The sequence below is a fragment of the Pseudopodoces humilis genome, chromosome 32 (assembly GCF_049639895.1).
Source record: "Pseudopodoces humilis isolate 2021_Gansu_Grassland_sample_001 chromosome 32, ASM4963989v1, whole genome shotgun sequence".
NCBI classification, from domain to species: Eukaryota; Metazoa; Chordata; class Aves; order Passeriformes; family Paridae; genus Pseudopodoces; species Pseudopodoces humilis.
The window spans coordinates 280,114-299,138 of NC_142231.1; the positions used below are offsets into that span (position 1 = coordinate 280,114).

Genomic DNA, 19,025 nt, shown 5'->3' on the forward strand with positions numbered 1-19,025 from the left:
TATTTATATTTTTTTTCTCCCCCCGCCTCGCCGTCCCCTCCCTTTTCCTCCTCCCGACCCGCCGCGCGCGCCGCATTTGAATAAATTCTATTTAAATAATAAAAAATAGAAATTCAAACCCTCCCGGCGAAAATGGGGAGAAAAATTCGGATTTTTCCGCTTAGGGAGGCTGGCGGAGAACTGAAATTTTTTTTTTGCGGTTTTTATTTTGGGGGGGGGAAAAAAAGCAGAACGCGCTTAAAGAAAAGGTTGGGAGCTTTAATTGCGGCTCGGAATTTATTGCGCGGCCGCGGAGCTGCGGCGCTGGAGGAATTCACACCCGAGGGGGGGAACGCGAGCGGGGGGAGAAGCGGCCGAGCAGGTAAAAAACTCCCGCAGCGGAATTTCCCCCGGCGGAAAAATAAAAAAAAAAAAAACAATTAAAAAAAATGCGGAATTTCGGTACCTCCGCGCTGCTCCCGCCTCGTTTTCCAGCCGGGAAATCCCGCCCCGGGTTCCGTGGGATAAATCCCGATTTTTTTTTGTTGTTTTGTTGTTGTTTTGGTTTGTTTTTTTCCCGAAGGGTTTCGGAGGGGAAAGGCAGAGAGAGATCCGCGGACGGGCTGAAATTCAGATTTATTTTTATCCCAAAGCCCGCATTTCTTCACTCCGAGAGGCGATCCCGGGATAATCGGGATCACCGGGAAATGTTCCGCAGCCTCTGGCTCCGTTTTGGGAGATTTCCCCCTTTTTTGGGTTTTTCTGTAAGGAAAGGAAGGGAGAAGGAGGAACAAAAGGGAGCGAGCGAGAACTTGGGCAGGAGGAGAGGAGAGGAAAAAAGGGACACAAAGAGCGGCAGGAAAAGGGAATTTTATTCGGGATGAAGGTTGGAAAAGCGGCCCGGGGGCTCCTCCGGGCAGATTCGCCCTCCCCGAGCGGCTCCGCTGGGGCCGGAGGAGCCAAAATCCGAATTTCGGGGAAAATCCGACCTTGACTGTGGGAATTGAACGGCGCCGCGGAGATTTGGGAGTTCGGGATTGGGGAATTTTGCCCCCCCCCCCGCGCTGCTCCCCCTTCCCCCGGGGCACCTCGGGGGTCCCGGGGGGTTTTGGGGACCCCGCTCGGGGTCTGGAGCTGCTCGGGGAAAAGGCGAAACCCCCCAAAATTCCCCAAATCCCGGGCGGCTCCTCCCGGCCGCCGCTTCCCGCAAAAAAAACCCCAAAAACCGGCAACAAAAAAATCCCCAAAACAAGTAAAAAAAAACCCAAAAAATCCCCCCAAAAGCAGCGTCAGCCTGAGCACGAGCGGGTTTATTCCTCTCATTTCCCTGTCCTTCCTCTCCTGCCCTTTTCCCCCTTCCTTTTGTTTCATTTATATTTTTTCCTTTTTGTTTTAAATTTATTTTTTTTCCCCTTCGCGTTATTTTTTCGCCCCCGTTCCTCCCCATCAGGGCGGAATTTCTGGGAGCAAAAGAGAAAGATTTGGGAGCGAGGGGGACGAGCCCGGCTCGGGAGCATTTTTGAGGCACCAAGGGCAGAATTTGAGCTCCAAAAAGGTGCCAGAAGTGGCCGAGAAAGGCTCAGACAAAGGCTGAGTTTTTATTTAACCGCGTCTCCCCCCTCCTTCCTATTTATTTTTATTTTTATTATTATTTTTTATTATTTACTGTTATTATTTTATATTCGAATTTATGTTTTTTTTCCTCCCCCTTATCTCCGCCAGGAAATAATAAATCTCCAAACCCGCGGGCTCAGCTCGCCCGGCGCTGCCGGAGTTTTCCTTTTTCCCTCGGATTCCAGGAGGGAAGGATCCGGGATCCGCCACTTTCACCCTCCATTCCCAGAAATCCTCCCCCATCCCCAAAAAAATCACCCCGGGAGCGGCGGGATCCCGGAATTCCAGCCGGGAAAAGGGAAAATTCCCGAATTCCCGGCGCTCGCTGCTCCCTCCCAGGCTTTCCCCCCCCCCCCCCAGAAATTATTTCAATTCAAACTTCGCCCCCTCCCACCGCAGCGTTTTCGCCTCCAAATTTTATAGGAATTTTATTCGGATTTTGCGGGGTTTCCTGGAATTTTATAAGGATTTTATTGGGATTTTATTGGGATTTTATCGGGTGGGGAGGGGGGCAATTCCCACCGCGGGGAATTTTGCGGGGTTCCCCCATGGCGCTGCGGCGTTTGGGGATGGAAACGCTCCCCCAGCCTCGTTTTTAACCCCAAAGCCGCTTTTTATCCCCAAGCCGCTGCTTCGGAGCCCAAAATCCCGGTTTTTAGCCCCAGACCGGCGAGCGCAGCCTCCGAGGGGAGGATTTTAACTCGCTTTAAGGTGAAGCCGCTTTGTGCCGCCCCATCCTCGGCGTCCCCGCGCTCCCCTGAGCGAGATTTTAATTAAAAAAAAAAAATCAAAATGAAGGAAAATGAAATCCCTTCCCCACTCGATGAGGGAGGGGGTGGATAAATCCCGGTTTTTCCACGTGGAAATCCAAGGAATCGGCGCCTTTGTGTGACACCGGCTCCTTCCCGTGACCTCCCCGATCCCAGCCCGGGCTCCTCGCGCCGCTCCCGCTCCTCCCTCGGGGCTTTCCCGGCAGAATTCCCGGATTTTTTCCATCCCCCCCCCCGCTGGAAAATCCCGCTGCTCCCTCAGCCCCGCTCGGGGTTCGCTCCCTCCTCCTCCTCCCGCCCCTCTCGCCCCGTTCCCGGCCGCTTTTGTGAGGATTCCTCCCCAAAATATTCCCCTAAAAACGGGAAAACCCGGCCGGGTTTCATCCCTCCTCCTCCTCCCCCCATCCCATTTCCTCCGCGCCGGGAAGCGTTTGGAAAACCGGGATAAATGAAAGGATAGCGGGGATGGGTTTATTTATTTTTATTTTTATTTTTTATTATTTTTATTTTTTTTAAATTTTTGTTTATATTTTTGGTTTTGTTTCTATTTTTTGTTTCTATTTATTTTTATTTTCTTTTTATTTTTGTTTTTACTTTTGTTTTTATTTTTGTTTTTTATTTTTATTTTTATTGTTATTTTATTTTTATTTTTATTTTTATTTTTATTTTTATTTTTATTTTTATTTTTATTTTTATTGTTATTGTTATTTTTATTGTTATTTTATTTTTGTTTTTGTTTTTATTTTTATTGTTGTTTTTATTTTTATTTTTATTTTTATCTTTGTTTTTGTTTTTATTTTTGTTTTTATTTTTATTTTTACCCCCCCGGCCAACACAAAAACCGCCATCCAGAGGAGGCCGGGGATTAACGGAAAAATCGGGAAAGGCCAAGGAGGGACCGGGAGAGCCTCTGGAAAATTCCGCTTTTTAGGGACTCGCAGGAGCCTCAAAACGCAGCGAGGGAGAAATTCTGGCGGGGAGGAGAAGGATTTTTTTTGGGGAGGGGGGAAAAATCCGGAGTTTCCCCGCAGAAATTCCCGATTTCCGCTGAAATTCCCGTTTTTCCCAGCGGCTCCGGGACATCCCTTCCTTCATTTTTTTTTTTAATATTTTTATTTATTTGGGGTTTTCCGCGGGGTTTGCGCTGGGGGGGTTTGGGGAGGGTTCGGGGGGGATTTTCCTGCCGGTTCCGCTGGTTTTGGGCTCTTTTCCCCCATCCCCTCCTGGATCCTTCCCTGCATTTTCCTCTCCCGCTGCTCCGGGGGTGGAAATGAGGGGAAATCGCGGGGTTTTGGGACATTGGGGACCCCCCCTCGCTCCGCACTTTTCCCTCTCCACCCCAAATTTCCCCATTTCCCTCCCAGCCCCGAGGGGGTTGGAGAACGCAGAAAATCCTCTTTTTTCCCTTATTTTTAATTTTTTTAGTAGGGTCCTGTCTTTAAAAAAATGCTGAGAGATTTTTTTTTTTTTAAAAAAAAAAGAAGATTTAATTTTATTTAATTTTTTTTCTTCCAAAAAATCCCGCCCCGAGTTCCTTTTTTTGGAGGCTGCGCTGGGCGGGAGCTCCTCACCTACCTGTCTTTCCTTACAAAACCAAGGTTATTCCCTCAAAACGCAGCCGGGGATTTTTTTTCAACGCTCCCAACTCCTCCGCTCGCTCTGCCGCAAAAAAATAAAAAATTAAAAAAAAAAAAACCCAAAAACCAAAAAGTTTCCGGGCGTCACCAAAAAAAATTAATTAAAAATTTTTTTTTCAAAAAAAATAGGGGGAAAAAAATGGAAAAAGGCAAAATTAGAAATAAATAGAAATAGAAATAAATAGAAATAAACAGAAATAAATAGAAATAAATAGAAATAAATAGAAATAAATAGAAATAAATAGAAATAAATAGAAATAGAAACCTGATGTGCCCATCACGCGTTGCTGCTTCCTCCGTTCCCCCCCCAGAGCTGCAAACTCCGTCCTGCGCTTTTATTTAATGAACGACACATTTATGAACAATCAAATGATCCTCGTAAAAATTTTATTGAAGGACATAAAAAACATCCCCGGCTCCTCCTCGCCCAGCGCCGCAGCCTCTGCCGGGAGAGCGCTCAGCTTTCCCTTTTTATATTTTTAATTTTTATTTATTTTTTATTTCTTTTTTTTTTAAAAATAAAAGGGAGGTGGGGCGGAGCAGGGGGGTTATTATTGATTATTATTATTATTATTATTTTATCCCCTCTCCTGTTTTTTTTTGTTGATTTTTTTTTTTTTTTAAAGAAAGCCGCCCGGAATGATCCATAATTTTATTTTCTGGCTCCTTGCTCGGAGCAGGATCCCCGGAGCGGCCCCGGCGAGGACGCGGCGCTGCCAAAAGGCGACAAAAAGCGGATTTTTCCCCCCATTTTCCTCTCCCAGCTCCTGTCCCCCCCTCTCCGCTCCCCTCCGCGGCTGCGGGCGGGGGTCCCACCTCCTGAAAACTCCCGAAATCCCGAAATTCGCTTTAATTCTGCCGGGGGAAGAGAGGACAGAGATGAATTGCGTGGAGAAATAGTTCCCGGGCCACCTTCCACCGTCACCTTCCACCTTCCCCGGCCTCTCGCTCGCAGCCTCGGGGAGAATCTCCCCCCTCCCCGGCCCGGAGCATCCTCCTCCTCCTCCTCCTTCCCTCCTCCTCCTCCTCCTTCCCTCCTCCTCCTCCTCCTCCCCATCCCCGCCCCCGTTCCCATCCAGCCGCCTTTTTTTTTATTCATTATTTTTTTATTTATTTTATTTATTTTTTTTTAAGGGAAAGCCGCGGCTGGCGTTATTAAATTACCGGGAAAAAAAAAAAAAAAAAAAAAAGAAACAAATTAAGGTGAAATTTAAAGAAAAAAAAATAAGGGGGAAAGATAAATTAAAGGGAAAAAAAAAAGGGGAAATTTAAGGGGAAAAATTAAGGGGAAAACATTAAGGGAAAAGATTAAGGGGAAAAATGAAAAGGGGAAAAAAAAGGGGAAAAATAAAGGGGAAAATAAAGGAAAAACATTAAGGGGAAACATTAAGGGGAAAGATTAAGGGGAAAAATGAAAAGGGAAAAATGAAAAGGAAAAGAAAGGGGGAAAATTAAGGGGAAAAATAAAGGGAAAAATAAAATTAAGGGGGAAAATTAAGGGGGAAAATAAAGCGGAAAAAATTAAGGCAAAAAAAAAGAAGGAAAAAAAAAAAAGGAAGAAAAAAAAAAAAAAGGGATGGGAGAGGAGGGGAGAGAGGGAAAAAAAAAAAAAAGGAAAAAAAAAGGAAAAAAAAAAAAAAAAGCCCTGCGGATTGATCCGGGCGATATTTTTGGGTAAATACAATCACGTGAGGACGGGCAGCCAATGGCGCGGGGGGAACGGCTGAAAAAATAATTACCTGCCCTGATTGTTCTATGAGCAGATAAAAAGTACACATACACTTCATACAATAATCCCATGAATGTAAAAGAGGGGGCGAGCGAACCATGTCGGCTTCGGGCCCCATCAGCAACTACTACGTGGACTCGCTGATCGGCCCCGACAACGAGGAGCTGCTGGCCCCGCGCTTCGGCCCCGGCGCCGCTCGCCCCGCCGGACTCGTCCCCGACTGCTCCGACTTCCCCTCGTGCAGTTTCGCCCCCAAACCCGCCGTTTTCACCACCTCGTGGGCGCCCGTGCCCTCGCAGCCCCCGGTGGGCTACCCCCACCCGCACCCCGCCGGCCCCTACGCGCCGCAGGCGGCCGAGCCCAGGTACGTGCGGACCTGGCTGGAGCCGCTGGCCGGGGCCGTCTCCTTCCCGGCCTTCGGGGCTCGGCCCTTCGGCCTCAAGGCGGATCTGGGGCCGCGGGGCCGCGCCGAGTGCGGGGACGGGCGCGGCTACGCGGATTTGGTGTACGCGGCTCCCGGGGAGCTGCGGGAGCGGGCGGCGCTGAGCATCGCGTCCTCCCCCGAGTGCGAGGCCGTCGCCGCCGGCAAACACAAAGAAGAAAAGCACGAATTAGACCCCAGTAAGTCCGAGTCATTCTTGTTTACGACCGCGGAAGGCATTACGGCTTCCAGGACCCCACTCAATAAAATGGAATTACCTTAGGGAGAGAGAGAGAGAGAGAGAGAGAGAGAGAGAGAGAGAGGGATGGAGCGCGACCCTAAAACTCCAGAGGCGCAGGAAGGTTCTGGGGGTTTTCGGCGAGTCGGAAACTCCAGAGGAGCAGGAAGGTTCTGGGGGTTTTTCGGCGAGCCCACTTTCTTTCAGGCTCTTTGATTTCTTTTTTTTTTTTTTCCCTTAATTTTTGGTGTTTTTTAAGGTTTTTCTGTGGTTTTTTTGGTGTTTTTGTTTCCTTTTTAAATCCACCTTTTATTCTTTGGTTTTTTTTTTTTTTTCCCTTTTTTGCTTTATTTTTATTTTTTTTAAATAACATTTTTTATTCCACTCAGGGGGCTGCTCTGATCCCCCCCTTTCCGCCGGGAATTAAACCAATAATAATAATAACAACAACAACAATAATAATAATAATAATAATTAATAAATAATAACAATAATAAATAATTCCAGGGGAAGAGCGTGCATGCGCGCCAGGGCGAGAGAAAAAAAAAACCAACCAAAAAAAACCTCTTTGGCTCCCAAAAAATTCCCACTTTCCAGGAACAAGGAAGAGTTCGGGGCCGCCTGGCAGCCAGCGTCAGGATGTGGGGGTGGATTTTGGGTGGTTTTATTATTATTATTAATTATTACAATTATTATTGTTTTTCCAGGGGAAGGGAACATCTCAGGGGCGCTCCTTTATCCCCTGGAAAAATCAATAAAAACTCCGGTTGTTCCCAAATTATTCTTTTCCTCCCCCCCACACCCGATAAATTCCCGAAAAATCCGAATTCCTGCTCCACGTGGGAATGAGGGGAAAGGTGGGAGGGGGCAGCGGGAATGGGGACAAAAATCGGGATTTTAGAGCAGCTGAGGGGGGAACTTTAAAACAGCCCCAAAAAAGCCCCAAAAAGCCCCAAAAAAGCCCCAAAAAAGCGCAGCTGGGAGGGAGCGGAGCCCGAAGCGGGCCGGGGCAGGGAGCGGCTCGGAGGAGCCGGAACGGCCCCAAATGAACCCAAAAACCTCCGGGGGCCCCGGGCCCGCTTTTGGGGCCGATTCGGGGGAATTTGGGACGATTTGGGGCCGATTCGAGGGAATTTGGGGCCGATTCTGGGCGATTTGGGGCGATTTGGGGCAGTTTCGGAGAGATTTGGGGCCGATTCTGGAGGGATTTGGGGTCGTTTTGGGGCGATTTGGGGCCGTTTTGGGGGATTTGGGGCAGTTTCGGAGAGATTTGGGGTGGTTTTGGGGTCGTTTCGGGGGGATTTGGGGCCGGCAGCCCCCGCTCCCCCGTGGCCGTGCCCGCCGGGCCGCTGCCAACCCGCGAGAGGAAATTTGGGGTGCGAAACCCCCCCGAGCTGCCAAAAGCACCCCAAAAACCTCCCGGGGTTGGGGGGAAAAGCCGCGGTGTGAAAATCCCTCCTAAAAAAACCCCAAAAAAACCCGAAAAAAGCTTAAAACCCCAGAAAAACCCATTAAAAAAACCTTAAAAAAACCCTAAAAAAAACCCCCCAAAAACCCCAAAAAATGGGATTTTTGCGGCTCCCCGCGTGTCATCCCGGAGATATTAAAAAAAGCCAAGGCGGCTTTGCAGGTCCGGGAGAGCTTCTGGGGAAAGTCTTGGCGAGCTGAGGTTGTAAAAAGAGTTTATGGGCCTATGAAATGGTGGGAATTTTGACTTTTTATGACTGCGTTCCTCGATTACCGCCAGCAGCAGCAGCAGCAGCCGCCATGTGGATCATTATTATTATTATTATTGTTATTATTATTATTATTATTTTAAACCCAGCGCGCCGCTTTCATTTCGATTTTTTCATTATTTTTATATATATATATTTATTTTTTTTTATTTATTTTTTTTACCGAAAGTTTATTTTTTTATGTTTGTTTGGGTTTTTATTTTTTTATATATATATATATTTTTTTTTGGTTATTTTTTAAAACGTGAGAACGGCAGCGAAAAGAGAAAAAGGAAGTGACCCCCTCCAAAATAAACAGATTAAACCCTTGTGAAGGTCACTTAAAATATTTAGGTAAGAGCTGCTAATTAAACAGGTTCTGGCTTTAGGGCGTGGAGGGGGGGGAGGGAAAAATTAATAAAAATTTTTTTTTAAAAAAAAAATATGAAAAAAGCGCCCGATTTTGTACATTGATTTTTTCCCCCTCTCAAAAAAAAAAAACATTAAAAATAAGAAAAAAATTACAAAATATTCCCCCCCCCAAAATTAATTTTATTTTTTTTTTTAAATTATAGATATATCTATATATATATATATATATAAAAAAATCTTCTTTCTCAGACAACCCCGTGGCAAATTGGATTCACGCGCGCTCCACGAGGAAGAAACGCTGCCCTTACACAAAATATCAGACCCTGGAACTGGAAAAAGAGTTTTTATTCAATATGTACCTCACGCGGGACCGGAGGTACGAAGTGGCGCGGGTGCTGAACCTCACGGAACGCCAGGTCAAAATCTGGTTTCAGAACAGGCGAATGAAAATGAAGAAAATGAATAAAGAGAAAAGCGATAAGGAGCAGCAATAATAATTTAATAAAAAAAAAAAAAAGAAAAAAAAAAGAGAGAGTTTGGAAGAGAGGAAAAAAAAAATAAATAAAAAAGCAGAAGGGAAAACAAAACAAAAAAAAAAACAAAAAGCGGAAAAAAAGAAGGGGAAAAAAAGAGGAAAATAATAATAATTAATAATAATAATAATAATAAAAAGGGGTGAAATGTTTCTGACTTGGATGAATGTTTAGCGGTAGAGGTTTGGGGGCTCGAGGCTTTTCTAAAATGAGGCTAAAAACGGCAAAAAGAGAGCAAAAAAAAAAGGAAAAAAATAATAAAAGATGCCCGGGGGGGTTCGGTTTTCTCTTCCTTTCTTCCGCCTCGCAAAAGCGGCACGAGAAGTACTTGAATTTTTATTTTGATGTTTTTTATTATTATTATATTTTATTTCCTAAATTAAAGCTGAATCCAGTATTTTGAATTTTTTTTTTTCTTTTTACCGAATTTTTGGGGTTTTTTTTTGGGGGGGGTGGGGAGGGAAGGAATCCCGCGAGGGAATATTTTGTACAAAAAACCAAAAAAAGAATTACAAAAAAAAGCGGGGGGAAAAAGGAAAAAATGAGGGGAAAAGGGGAAAAAAAAAGGACTGGAGGGAATGGTGGCTCCCGATGCTGATGTTGTCACGGTGTTGAACGTTTCTGCTGTACCGATTTTGTGTATTTTATCCTCGTCTCAGACCCGTTCTGTAATATTTGTTCTGTCGCCTATTGTAGAGCAGCTCTCTGTAAATATTCATTTTAAAAAAAAAAACCCAAAATCCCACCCGAAACCGACAAAAAAACGGCAAAAAAAGCAAAAAAAAACCGGCCTTGGAGGTGTTTTTTTTCTTTAAAAGCAGCCCCGGGGCTCGGCCCGAGCATCCCCGAGAGGTTTTTTTTTTATATATATATAATATATAATTTATTTAATTTTTTATTATTAATTTTTTTTTCCCGGTGCATTTTCAGTGCCCCGAACGCTGCGGTAAAAAAAAAAAAAATTAAAAAAAAAAAAAAAAAGCGCTGAGGTAAGGGATCCGCGCGCCATCAATTGCGAGATCGCGATAATTAATTGCGCTAATTTATGGCCGCGGGCCGGCGGAGGATGTGCTGGGGGGGAAAAAAAAAAACAGGGAAAAAGGGAAAAAAAAAAACTGGGAATGAATGGAGGAGCTTTGGAAGCGGCGGCCGCTGATCCCGAGCTGGAAATGAAAGGGGGAAAATTAATTAAAAAATCAAATTAAATGCCCGGCGTGCCTGCGAGGAGAGGAGGGGGAGGGAAAAAAGGAGAAATCGCAAATTTTTGGGGCGGAAAAGCCAAAAAAACGCAGCGGAGCCGCGAGCTCCCCTCCTGGTTTTGGGGGTTTTTGCGCCGGGAGGGGGAAATAATTTAAAAATAAAACCCAAAAATTTTGGGGGAGGCCGCGGAAAGGTGAAAATTCCGGGGGAGGAAAATCCGCGAGCCTTCCTCCCTTCCCGGGATGCGGAGAGAGGCAGGAAAAATGAGGAAAAATCAGGAAAAACCAGGAAAAATCAGAAAAAAAAACAGGAAAAGGCAGGAAAAGGCAGGAAAAGGCAGGAAAATGCAGGGAAAAGGAGCAGCGAGCGCTGTTTAATCAGAAAAATCCCTTTTGGAGGTGCCTTTCTTTAATTAAAAAGGGTCGGGATGGCGCTAATCAGGACCAGACCGCGCGGGCGGGACGCGCTCGTCGCCCTCGTCCCGCTTTTCCCCCAAATCCCTCCCCTGATTCCCAAAAAAATAAATCTGGAAGCGATTATTCCTGCTGATCCGATAAAACATCGCTCTCTAGTATTTCTCTGCTTCTGATATCGGGGTTTTTTTTGGGGGTTTTTCTTTTGATTTTCCCTTTTCCCGGGGTTTTGGCACCGACGGGGGGGACAGGAGAGGCGCAAAAATCTCATTTTTCCGTCCCAATTTTGCGCCAGAGGAGGAAAAAACACCACAAAAATCCCCTCGTGAGCCATCCCTGAAACTCTCGGGGTGGAAAATATTATTTTTAATTTTTTTTAATTTTTTTTTTAAGCCTAGCGGGAGATTTATGGCCGAAAAAATAAATAAAATCAGGAGAAAAAATAAATAGGTCGGGGGAGGGGGGAGCTCCTACCAAAAGGCGATTTTTATTTTTACAAAATTGCGATGGTTATTGTTAATATTTTTTCCGTCCTCCGCCCGGAATAAAGAATAAAACCGCCGCCCTCCCCGCCCGTTTTAGCGTCATTAATTAATCTCATTAATTAATTAAAAGGGGAAATGAGGGGCAGGAGCGGCTCCTGCAAAGGCCGCGACCCGCGGGGAGCTCGGCCCGGCCCCGATCCCATTCCCGGCTCTGTTCCCAATCCCATCCCTGTCCCCATCCCTGTCCTTGTCCCCTCCTGTCCCCATCCCAGCCTTTGTTCCCATTTCCTCTGTCCCCTCCTGTCCTCATCCCAATTTTTGTCCCGGTCCCCATCCCTGTCCCCATCCCGGTCTTTGTCCTCGTCCCCATCCCTGTCCCCATTTCCTTTGTCCCCTCCTGTCCCCATCCCGATCTTTGTCCCCGTTTTCCCTCTCCCTATTCCCATTTCCATCCCTGTCCCCATCCCAATTTTTGTCCCCTGTCCCCATCCCAATCCCTGTCCCCCTTTCCTTTGTCCCCATCCCGATCCCTGTCCCCGTTTTCCCTGTCCCCATCCCCATTTCCATCCCTGTCCCCTCCTGTCCCCACCCCGATCTTTGTCCCCATTTCCTTTGTCCCCATTTTCCCCGTCCCTGTCCCCGTTTTCCCCATCCCCATCCCGATCTTTGTCCCCATTTCCCGGTCCCTGTCCCCTCCTGTCCCCTCCTGTCCCCTCCTGTCCCCTCCTGTCCCCTCCTGTCCCCTCCCCGCCCCCCCCGGTCACTTTTAGGGTCCCTTTGTCTCTCCGGGGCTTTTCCCTTCTGTGGGGTCGCGCTCTTGGTCACGGGCAAGGCCCGAGCGCGACCCCCGAGCGCGTCCCCGCGACCCCCGAGCGCGTCCCCGCGACCCCCGCCCCCAACACCCCCCCGGGCTCTGCATTTCTGCTCCCCAAAAAACCCCCAAACACCCCCAAAAACACCCCCAAACACCCCCAAAACACCCCCAAACACCCCCAAAACACCCCCAAAAAACCCTCAAAACACCCCCAAAATAACCCCAAGAAACCCCCCAAAAAACCCCCAAAACACCCTCAAAACAGCCCCAAAAAACCCCAAAACACCTCCCAACCCCCCCCAAAAACCACCACAAAACCCGCGTTAAAAAACCCCAAAAACCCCCATAAAAAAACACCAATAAACCCCCCCAAAAAAACCCCAAAAAACACAAACCCCCCCAAACAAAACCCCCCCAAAACCCCCTCAAATCTCCCCAAAAACCCAAATAAAAACCCCGAACCCCCTCAAAAAAACCCCCACAACCCGACCCCAAACCCGCAGCTGGCTCGACGCGGGGGGGGGAGGGAATAAATAATAACAATAATATTAATAATAATAATAATATTAATAAAAATAATAAAATCTTGAATTTGCGGCGTTCGGGGCTCCCCGGCTGCACCAAAAAGCGGCGATTTGGGGTTTTTTTTTTTCCCCTTTCTCCGCTGCCATATGGCGCGTCCTGCTCCATCCTTTGTGTGATGTCGGGATATTCCCGGGAAAAAGCCGCGGGAATCGCGATTCTCCCGGGCCCCGCAAACCGGGAGAGGGAAAAACGCAAAATTTAAAAAAAAAGTTGAGAATTTAAAAAAAAAATCCCAGCGTTTGTCCCCAGAGCGCGAGGTGAGATTTTGGGATTTCGGAGGGGGGAGAAATCCAGGGGAAAATGTGGGAAAAAATTCAAAATATCCAAAGAGTTTTCTGGCGTTGGATTCGGGATTTTCCCGCAAAATAATGAGAAATACAAAGCGTTTTTGGGGCTGTTTTGGGTCTGTTTTAGGGCGTTTTCGGGGCGTTTTCGGGGCGTTTTCGGGGTGGTTTTGGGGCGTTTTTGGGGCTGTTTTGGGGTGGGCTGGAGTTGTATTTTTTTTTCCCGTAAAAAACCGAGAAATTCAAAGCGTTTCGAGGTGGGCCGGAGTTCTTTTTTTTTTTCCGTCAAAAAATGATGAACACAAAGCGTTTTGGGGTGGTTTTGGGGTGGGCTGGAGTTATTTATTCTTTCCGTGAAAAAAGAGATAAATACGAAACGTTTCGAGCAGCGCCGGACTTCTTGTTTTCACCCGAAAAAAAAAACCAAGATAAACATAAATCTTATTTTCCGGCCTGGTTTTGGGGTGGGTCGGAGGCGCCTTGTTTTGTATTTAATTTTATTTTAATTCTATTTTATTTTGTATTATTTTGATTTATTTCATTTTTGTTTTATTTTTATTTTATTTTGTGTTGCTTCATTTTATTTTATTTTTATTTCATTTTATTTCATTTTATTTCATTTTATTTCATTTTATTTCATTTTATTTTATTTTATTTCATTTAATTTCATTTAATTCCATTTAATTTTGTTTGACTTTATTTCATTTCATATCATTTTATTTCATTTCATTTTAATTCATTTCATTTTATTTCATTTCATTCCACCTCACTTCATTTATCTTTTTTTCCCCCCTCTTTGTGAAGGACACTCAACCCCAAACAAACCAAAACAAAAAAACCGAAAAAAAACCCAAAAAACCTCAAAAAAACCCAAAAAGCTCCCCAAAAATAGAAAAAAAAAAACCCAAAACCAAAAGAAAACAAAAAAAAATTAAAAAATCCCCCCACTAAACCGCAAAAAACACAGGAAATAGCAAAAAAACCCCCAGAAAATAGCAAAAAAAACCCCAGAAAATAGAAAAAAACCCCAGAAAATAGCAAAAAATCCCACAGAAAATAGAAAAAAAACCCCCAGAAAATAGCAAAAAATCCCACAGAAAATAGAAAAAAAAACCCCCAGAAAATAGCAAAAAATCCCACAGAAAATAGAAAAAAACCCCCAGAAAATAGAAAAAAAACCCCAGAAAATAGCAAAAAATCCCCAGAAAATAGCAAAAAAAACCCCAAAAAACCCCAAAAAAACCCTAAAAAAACCCCAAAAAAACCCCCAAAAACCCGCAAAAAAACCCCAAAAAAAAAACCCAAAAAAAGGCGGCAGCTGGCCAGAGGTGCATTTCCGCAGCCCCCAGAAAAATGCGATTTTTACAGCTCTGTTTGTGTCCCTGCAATGCGCGGCTGAATAGGGGGAACAAAACCGGGCCGGCCGTGGCTAGACGTCTGGCCTTAATTGTTTTATGGGGTAAATAAGGTGCGCGCTCGGCCCTTTGAAAAGAGAATTTTGGAATGTTTTGTCTACGCGCCGCCAGCGGCAGAACCCCCCTGGGGGCCGCGGGGGGGAAAAAAAACGGGGGGGAAAAGGGGAAAAAATTAAAAATAAAGGGAATTTTCCAGCTGGAGGTGGAGGGGGAAAAATGGGGGGGGGAAGAGGGGGAAATAAAAGGGGAGAAAAGGGGGGAAAAGGGGAAATAAAGGGGGAAAGTAAAGGGGGAAATAGGGGAGAAAAGGGGGGTTGAAGGGGGGAAAAAAGGGAGAAAAATAAGGGGAGAATAAGGGAGAAAAGGGAAAATAAGGGGGGGAAAAAGGGGAGAAAAGGGGGAAAATAGGGGGGAAAATAGAGGAGTAAAAAGGGGGGAAAAGGGGGAAAATGGAGAAGTAAAAAAGGGGAAAAAAAGGGGGCCTGGAGGGGAAAAAAAACCCGGAGAAAAATAGAGGAGAAAAGGGGAAAAAAAAGGAAAAAAATAGGGGAGAAAAGGGGGGTTGGAAGGGAAAAAAGGGAAAAATAGGGAAAAAAGGGGAGAAAAGGGGGATTGGAGGAGAAAAAAGGGAAAAAAGGGAATAGGAGGGAAAGGGGAGAATGGAGGGGAAAAGGGAAATGAGGGGAAAAAGGTGAATTGGGGGAAAAGGAGGAGGGGAAGGATAAAAGAGGGAAAAGGGGGAAAGGGGGAAAGGGGAAGTGGGGAGAAAATGGGAAAATAAAAGAAGGGCGGAAGCGGGAAAGGGGGAGGGGGGAAAACATCCAAAAATGGTGATTTAAAGGAAAATCGTTCCCCGGGGGGAGCGGATCCAGCGCGGCCGCGGAGCCTCCCCAGGACCCCCCAAATCCCCCCAAAATCCTCCCCAAATCCCCCCCAGGACCCCCCAAATCCCCCCCAAACCCGGCGGAGCTGCGCGGGCGCGGCCGCGAGGTGGCGCTGTCGCCCCAGGGTTCGCGCAGGGGCCCCTCCCCCACCCCATTCCCCCCCCCCAAATTCCGCACCCGCGGAGCGACCCCGCGACCCCCGGGCTGGCCCCGAGAAACCCCCAAAAACGCCTTTTTTTGGGTCCTTTCATCCACCCTTAAACCGATTTTTTATCTATTTTTAAAAATATATTTATGTCTCTATACCTACATAAAATTATTTCAATTTTTTTCTTTAAATTTCAACCCAACCGTTCTTCAAATTTTTCGATAAATCCGCATTTTAATTTTAATTTTAACTTTAATTTTAATTTTAATAATTTTAATTTTAATAATTTTAAGTTTAATAATTTTAAGTTTAATTTTAAGTTTAATTTTAAGTTTAATTTTAATTTTAATTTTAAGTTTAACTTGATTTTCAAGTTTAATTTTAATTTTAAATCCGCTAATTTTAAATTCTTTTTCCCCCCTTCCTCTCCCCTCTCCTCGCTCCCAGCGCCGGCTCCTGAGGGCGTAAAAATCTTCCCCAAAAATGGGTTAAAAAAGGGTTTTTTTGAGAAAGCTGCCGGTGCCGAGCGCTCGTGGCGCTGATTTTTCCCTTTTCCCCCCCTTTTCCTCCTGTTTATTGACGCTCCTCACGTCTCCAGCCGCGCTCCGGGGTGGGGAAGCAGAAAATGACATTTTCCAGTGAAGGTCAGGGCAAAAAGGGAGGGGAAAGAGGGGGAAACAGAAAATCCTCAAAACCCAAGAAATCCCCCCCAAAAAAAAACCCCTCAAAGACAAAGAGCGACCCCCCAAAAATGGGGATTTTCCCTTAAAAACAAAGCGGAGCCCGGCGGGGTTGGGAATTCTGGAGGGGGTGGGGGGCTCCTTTCACCCCTCCCGGCACCAAAATCCCGGCGTTTCTCCCCAAACTGAAATCAGATTTTTTTTGGGTTTTTTTTTTTTGAGGGAAATCCCTGGGAAAAAAAAACCAAAAAAAAACCCCAAAAATTCCTCCCCCCCCCCCCCCACGGCGAAAATTGCGATTTGTTTTCGGTACTGGGGGTTTAAAAGTAGAAATGATTGATTAGGGAGGGGAAATTCGGTCCCCGGGAGCCTCCGCTGGCCTTGGCTGCTCTGTTTTGGGTGGAAAAAGGTGGGATTTGGGGAAAAGTGGGGAATTCTGCGGGAATCGGGGGGATTTGGGGCGGTTTCGTGGCAGAAGAGGCGTCTGGGTTGATAAAAATGTGAATTTTCGGAGGCTGGGTGGAAGCGAGTTCATTGTCTGCTGGCGCGAACCCCCCCAGGCGCCTTCTCCAGCCGGGAAAAATGGGGATAAAAACGGGAAAAACGGGAAAAATCCGCTCCAAGCGGCCGGGGAGGCTCCTGCCCTCGGGGGGTGTGCGGGAAAATGAGGGAAAAACGGTCGGAATGGTTAAAAATGGCAATTACGACCATCCTGAGGGGGGATCCCACCCCGAAATGACCCCGAAAAATGGGAATTTTGCTGGGCAGGAAAAGCTCTGTGGAAATTTGGGCTCTGCCCGGGATAATTTGGGGTTTTCTGGGGTTTTTTAAGGGAGGGGAAGAAAATCAGGGAAAAGGTTTGGGGTTTCGGGGGGGATTTGGGGGGGGTTTGGGGCGTTTTTGGCGTCTCGACAGCAAAAAAAAACCCCAAAAATAAGAAAAAAACTCCAAAAATAAGAAAAGAACCCCAAAAATAAGAAAAAACCCCCCAAAATAAGAAAAAAACTCCAAAAATAATAAAAAACCCCAAAAATAATTTGGGGAAATGTCTCAAGCCTGGAAAAAAAACCCAAAAAAAACCCCAAAATGAGCAAAAACCGCGAGGATTTTGGGGCGATTTTGGCGTTTTTGATGAGTTTGGTCCGCACGAGGCGGCCGAAGGAAAAGGTCGCGGGGGGTCAGAGCCAAAAAATGACTCCGGAATGGGCTGGAAAAGGGGGAAAATGGGAAAAACGGGGCTGGGGAAGGGGGGGAAGGCGCTGGGTGGGTTTTTTTTTTTTGTGCAGCGCGCACAAAGGGCAGCCGGACTTTGCCTCCAAAGTGGAATTTTTACAGCAAAAAAACCTCGGAATTCCAGCCCTGACAATTCCAGCGGATTTCCAGGAGCGGGGAGGGGGGGGGGGGGGAGAGAGAAGGGGTGAAAAATGGGAATAAATGGAATAAAATGGTGAAAATCGCGGTTTTTTTTTTTTTTTTCTGGCTTTATTCGCTGCCAAGGACAGCGAGGAGCGGCCGATCCAGAGGGGAAAATTCCCGGTTTGGTTTTTGTTTTTGTTTTTATTTATTTATATTTTTGGGTTTTTTTGGGAGGGGGCTTTTGTTGGGTTGATCCCGACCTTGCCCAGCGGCAGCGCCACAGCGTGAAAAATGGGGAGAAAAAGGGGGAAAATGGGGAGAAAAAGGGGGAAATGGGGAGAAAAAGGGGGAAAATGGGGAGGAAAAGGGGGAAAATGGGGAGAAAAAGGGGGAAAATGGGGAGAAAAAGGGGGAAATGGGGAGAAAAAGGGGGAAAATGGGGAGGAAAAGGGGGAAAATGGGGAGAAAAAGGGGGAAAATGGGGAGAAAAAGGGGGAAAATGGGGAGAAAAAGGGGGAAAGGGGGAGAAAAAGGGGGAAAATGGGGAGGAAAAGGGGGAAAATGGGGAGAAAAAGGGGGAAAATGGGAAAATTGAGGGGGGGGAAGGGGAAAAGGGGGGGAAAGGGGAGAAAATTGGGGGAGAAAAGGATGAAATTGGGGAAAAGGGGAATAAGGGGGGAAAGGGGAAAGAAAAGGGGGGGAAAGGGGGAAGGGGGAGAAGGAAATGAGAGGAAAATGGAAGGAAAATAAAAGGGAACAGAAAAGGGGGGGAAAAAGGAGAAAAAAGGGAAAATAAGGTGGGATAAAAGGTGGGGAAAAGCAAAAAACAAAGGAGGAAAAATAGGGGGGGGAAAGGCCAAAATAAAAGGAATTAAAAGAGGAAATGTGGGGTGAGCCCCCTCCCCTCTCCAGGTGGGACCCCCCCAACAATGACAACAACAAAAAAACGGAATTTTGGGGTTTTTTTTTTGGGGGGGTTGGGTTTTTTGGGGGGGATTTTGGGGTTTTTGGGGGTGTTTTTGGGGGTTTTTTTTTGGGGGGGTTTTTGGGGGTTTTTGGGGGGTCCCGGGCTGGGTTTTACCTGCCGAGGTTACCCGGGGTCACCTCGGGGAGGGAAAAGGGGGGATTTGGGATCTGGGCTCTGCATGAGCCCCCTCCCCTTTTGGGGCTTTCTTTGGTTTTTAGGGGTTTTATTTTGTATTTTTTATTTGTTTTGGGGGGGTCGTAAATTGGTAAATCCCCCCCCCCCACCCTGGAAAAAAGGTGAAATTCGGGGAGAGGATTTGGGGGGAAAAAAGGGAAAAAGGGGAGGAAAAGAGAGGGGGAAAAGGGGGAAAATAAAAAGAGGAGAAAAGGAGGGAAAAGAAGAGGGGAGGAATAAAAAGAGGAGAGAAAAAATGAGGGGAAAAGAGGAAAAAAAAGAGGAGGAATAAAAGGAGGGGGAAAAGGGAGGAGGAATTAAAGAGGGGAAAAAAAGAAGAGATAAAAGGAGGGAAAAGAAGAAGGGGAGAAAAAAGAAGTGAAAAAGAGAAGAGAGAAAAGGGAAGAAAAGAAAGGGAAAAAAGAGGAGAAAAAGGAGAAAAAAGAGAGGAAAAAGGAGAAAAAAGAGGGAAAAAGGAGAAAAAAGAAGGGAAAATGGAGAAAAAAGAGGGGAAAAAGGAGAAAAAAGAGGGGAAAAAGGAGAAAAAAGAGGGGAAAAAGGAGAAAAAAGAGGGGAAAAAGGAGAAAAAAGAGGGAAAAAAGGAGAAAAAAG

At 46.1% G+C, this 19,025-nt stretch overlaps 1 protein-coding gene across 1 annotated transcript; it reads left to right on the plus strand.

The window, feature by feature from the left end:
- The first annotated feature begins 5,723 nt into the window (after window positions 1-5,723).
- On the plus strand, window positions 5,724-9,433 carry HOXC9 (homeobox C9). Its single transcript, XM_005533279.3, has 2 exons — window positions 5,724-6,350; window positions 8,725-9,433. The coding sequence occupies exons 1-2, from the start codon at window positions 5,828-5,830 to the stop codon at window positions 8,967-8,969; spliced, it is 768 nt and encodes a 255-aa protein (XP_005533336.1). The 5' UTR covers window positions 5,724-5,827; the 3' UTR covers window positions 8,970-9,433.
- The last annotated feature ends 9,592 nt before the right edge of the window (window positions 9,434-19,025 follow it).

Bases quoted from the DNA above. Each gene is read 5' to 3' on its own strand.
- HOXC9 (XM_005533279.3), top strand. From the start codon at position 5,828: ATGTCGGCTTCGGGCCCCATCAGCAACTACTACGTGGACTCGCTGATC. The intron at 6,351-8,724 runs GTAAGTCCGAGT...CTTCTTTCTCAG, and splicing joins AAAGCACGAATTAGACCCCA to ACAACCCCGTGGCAAATTGG.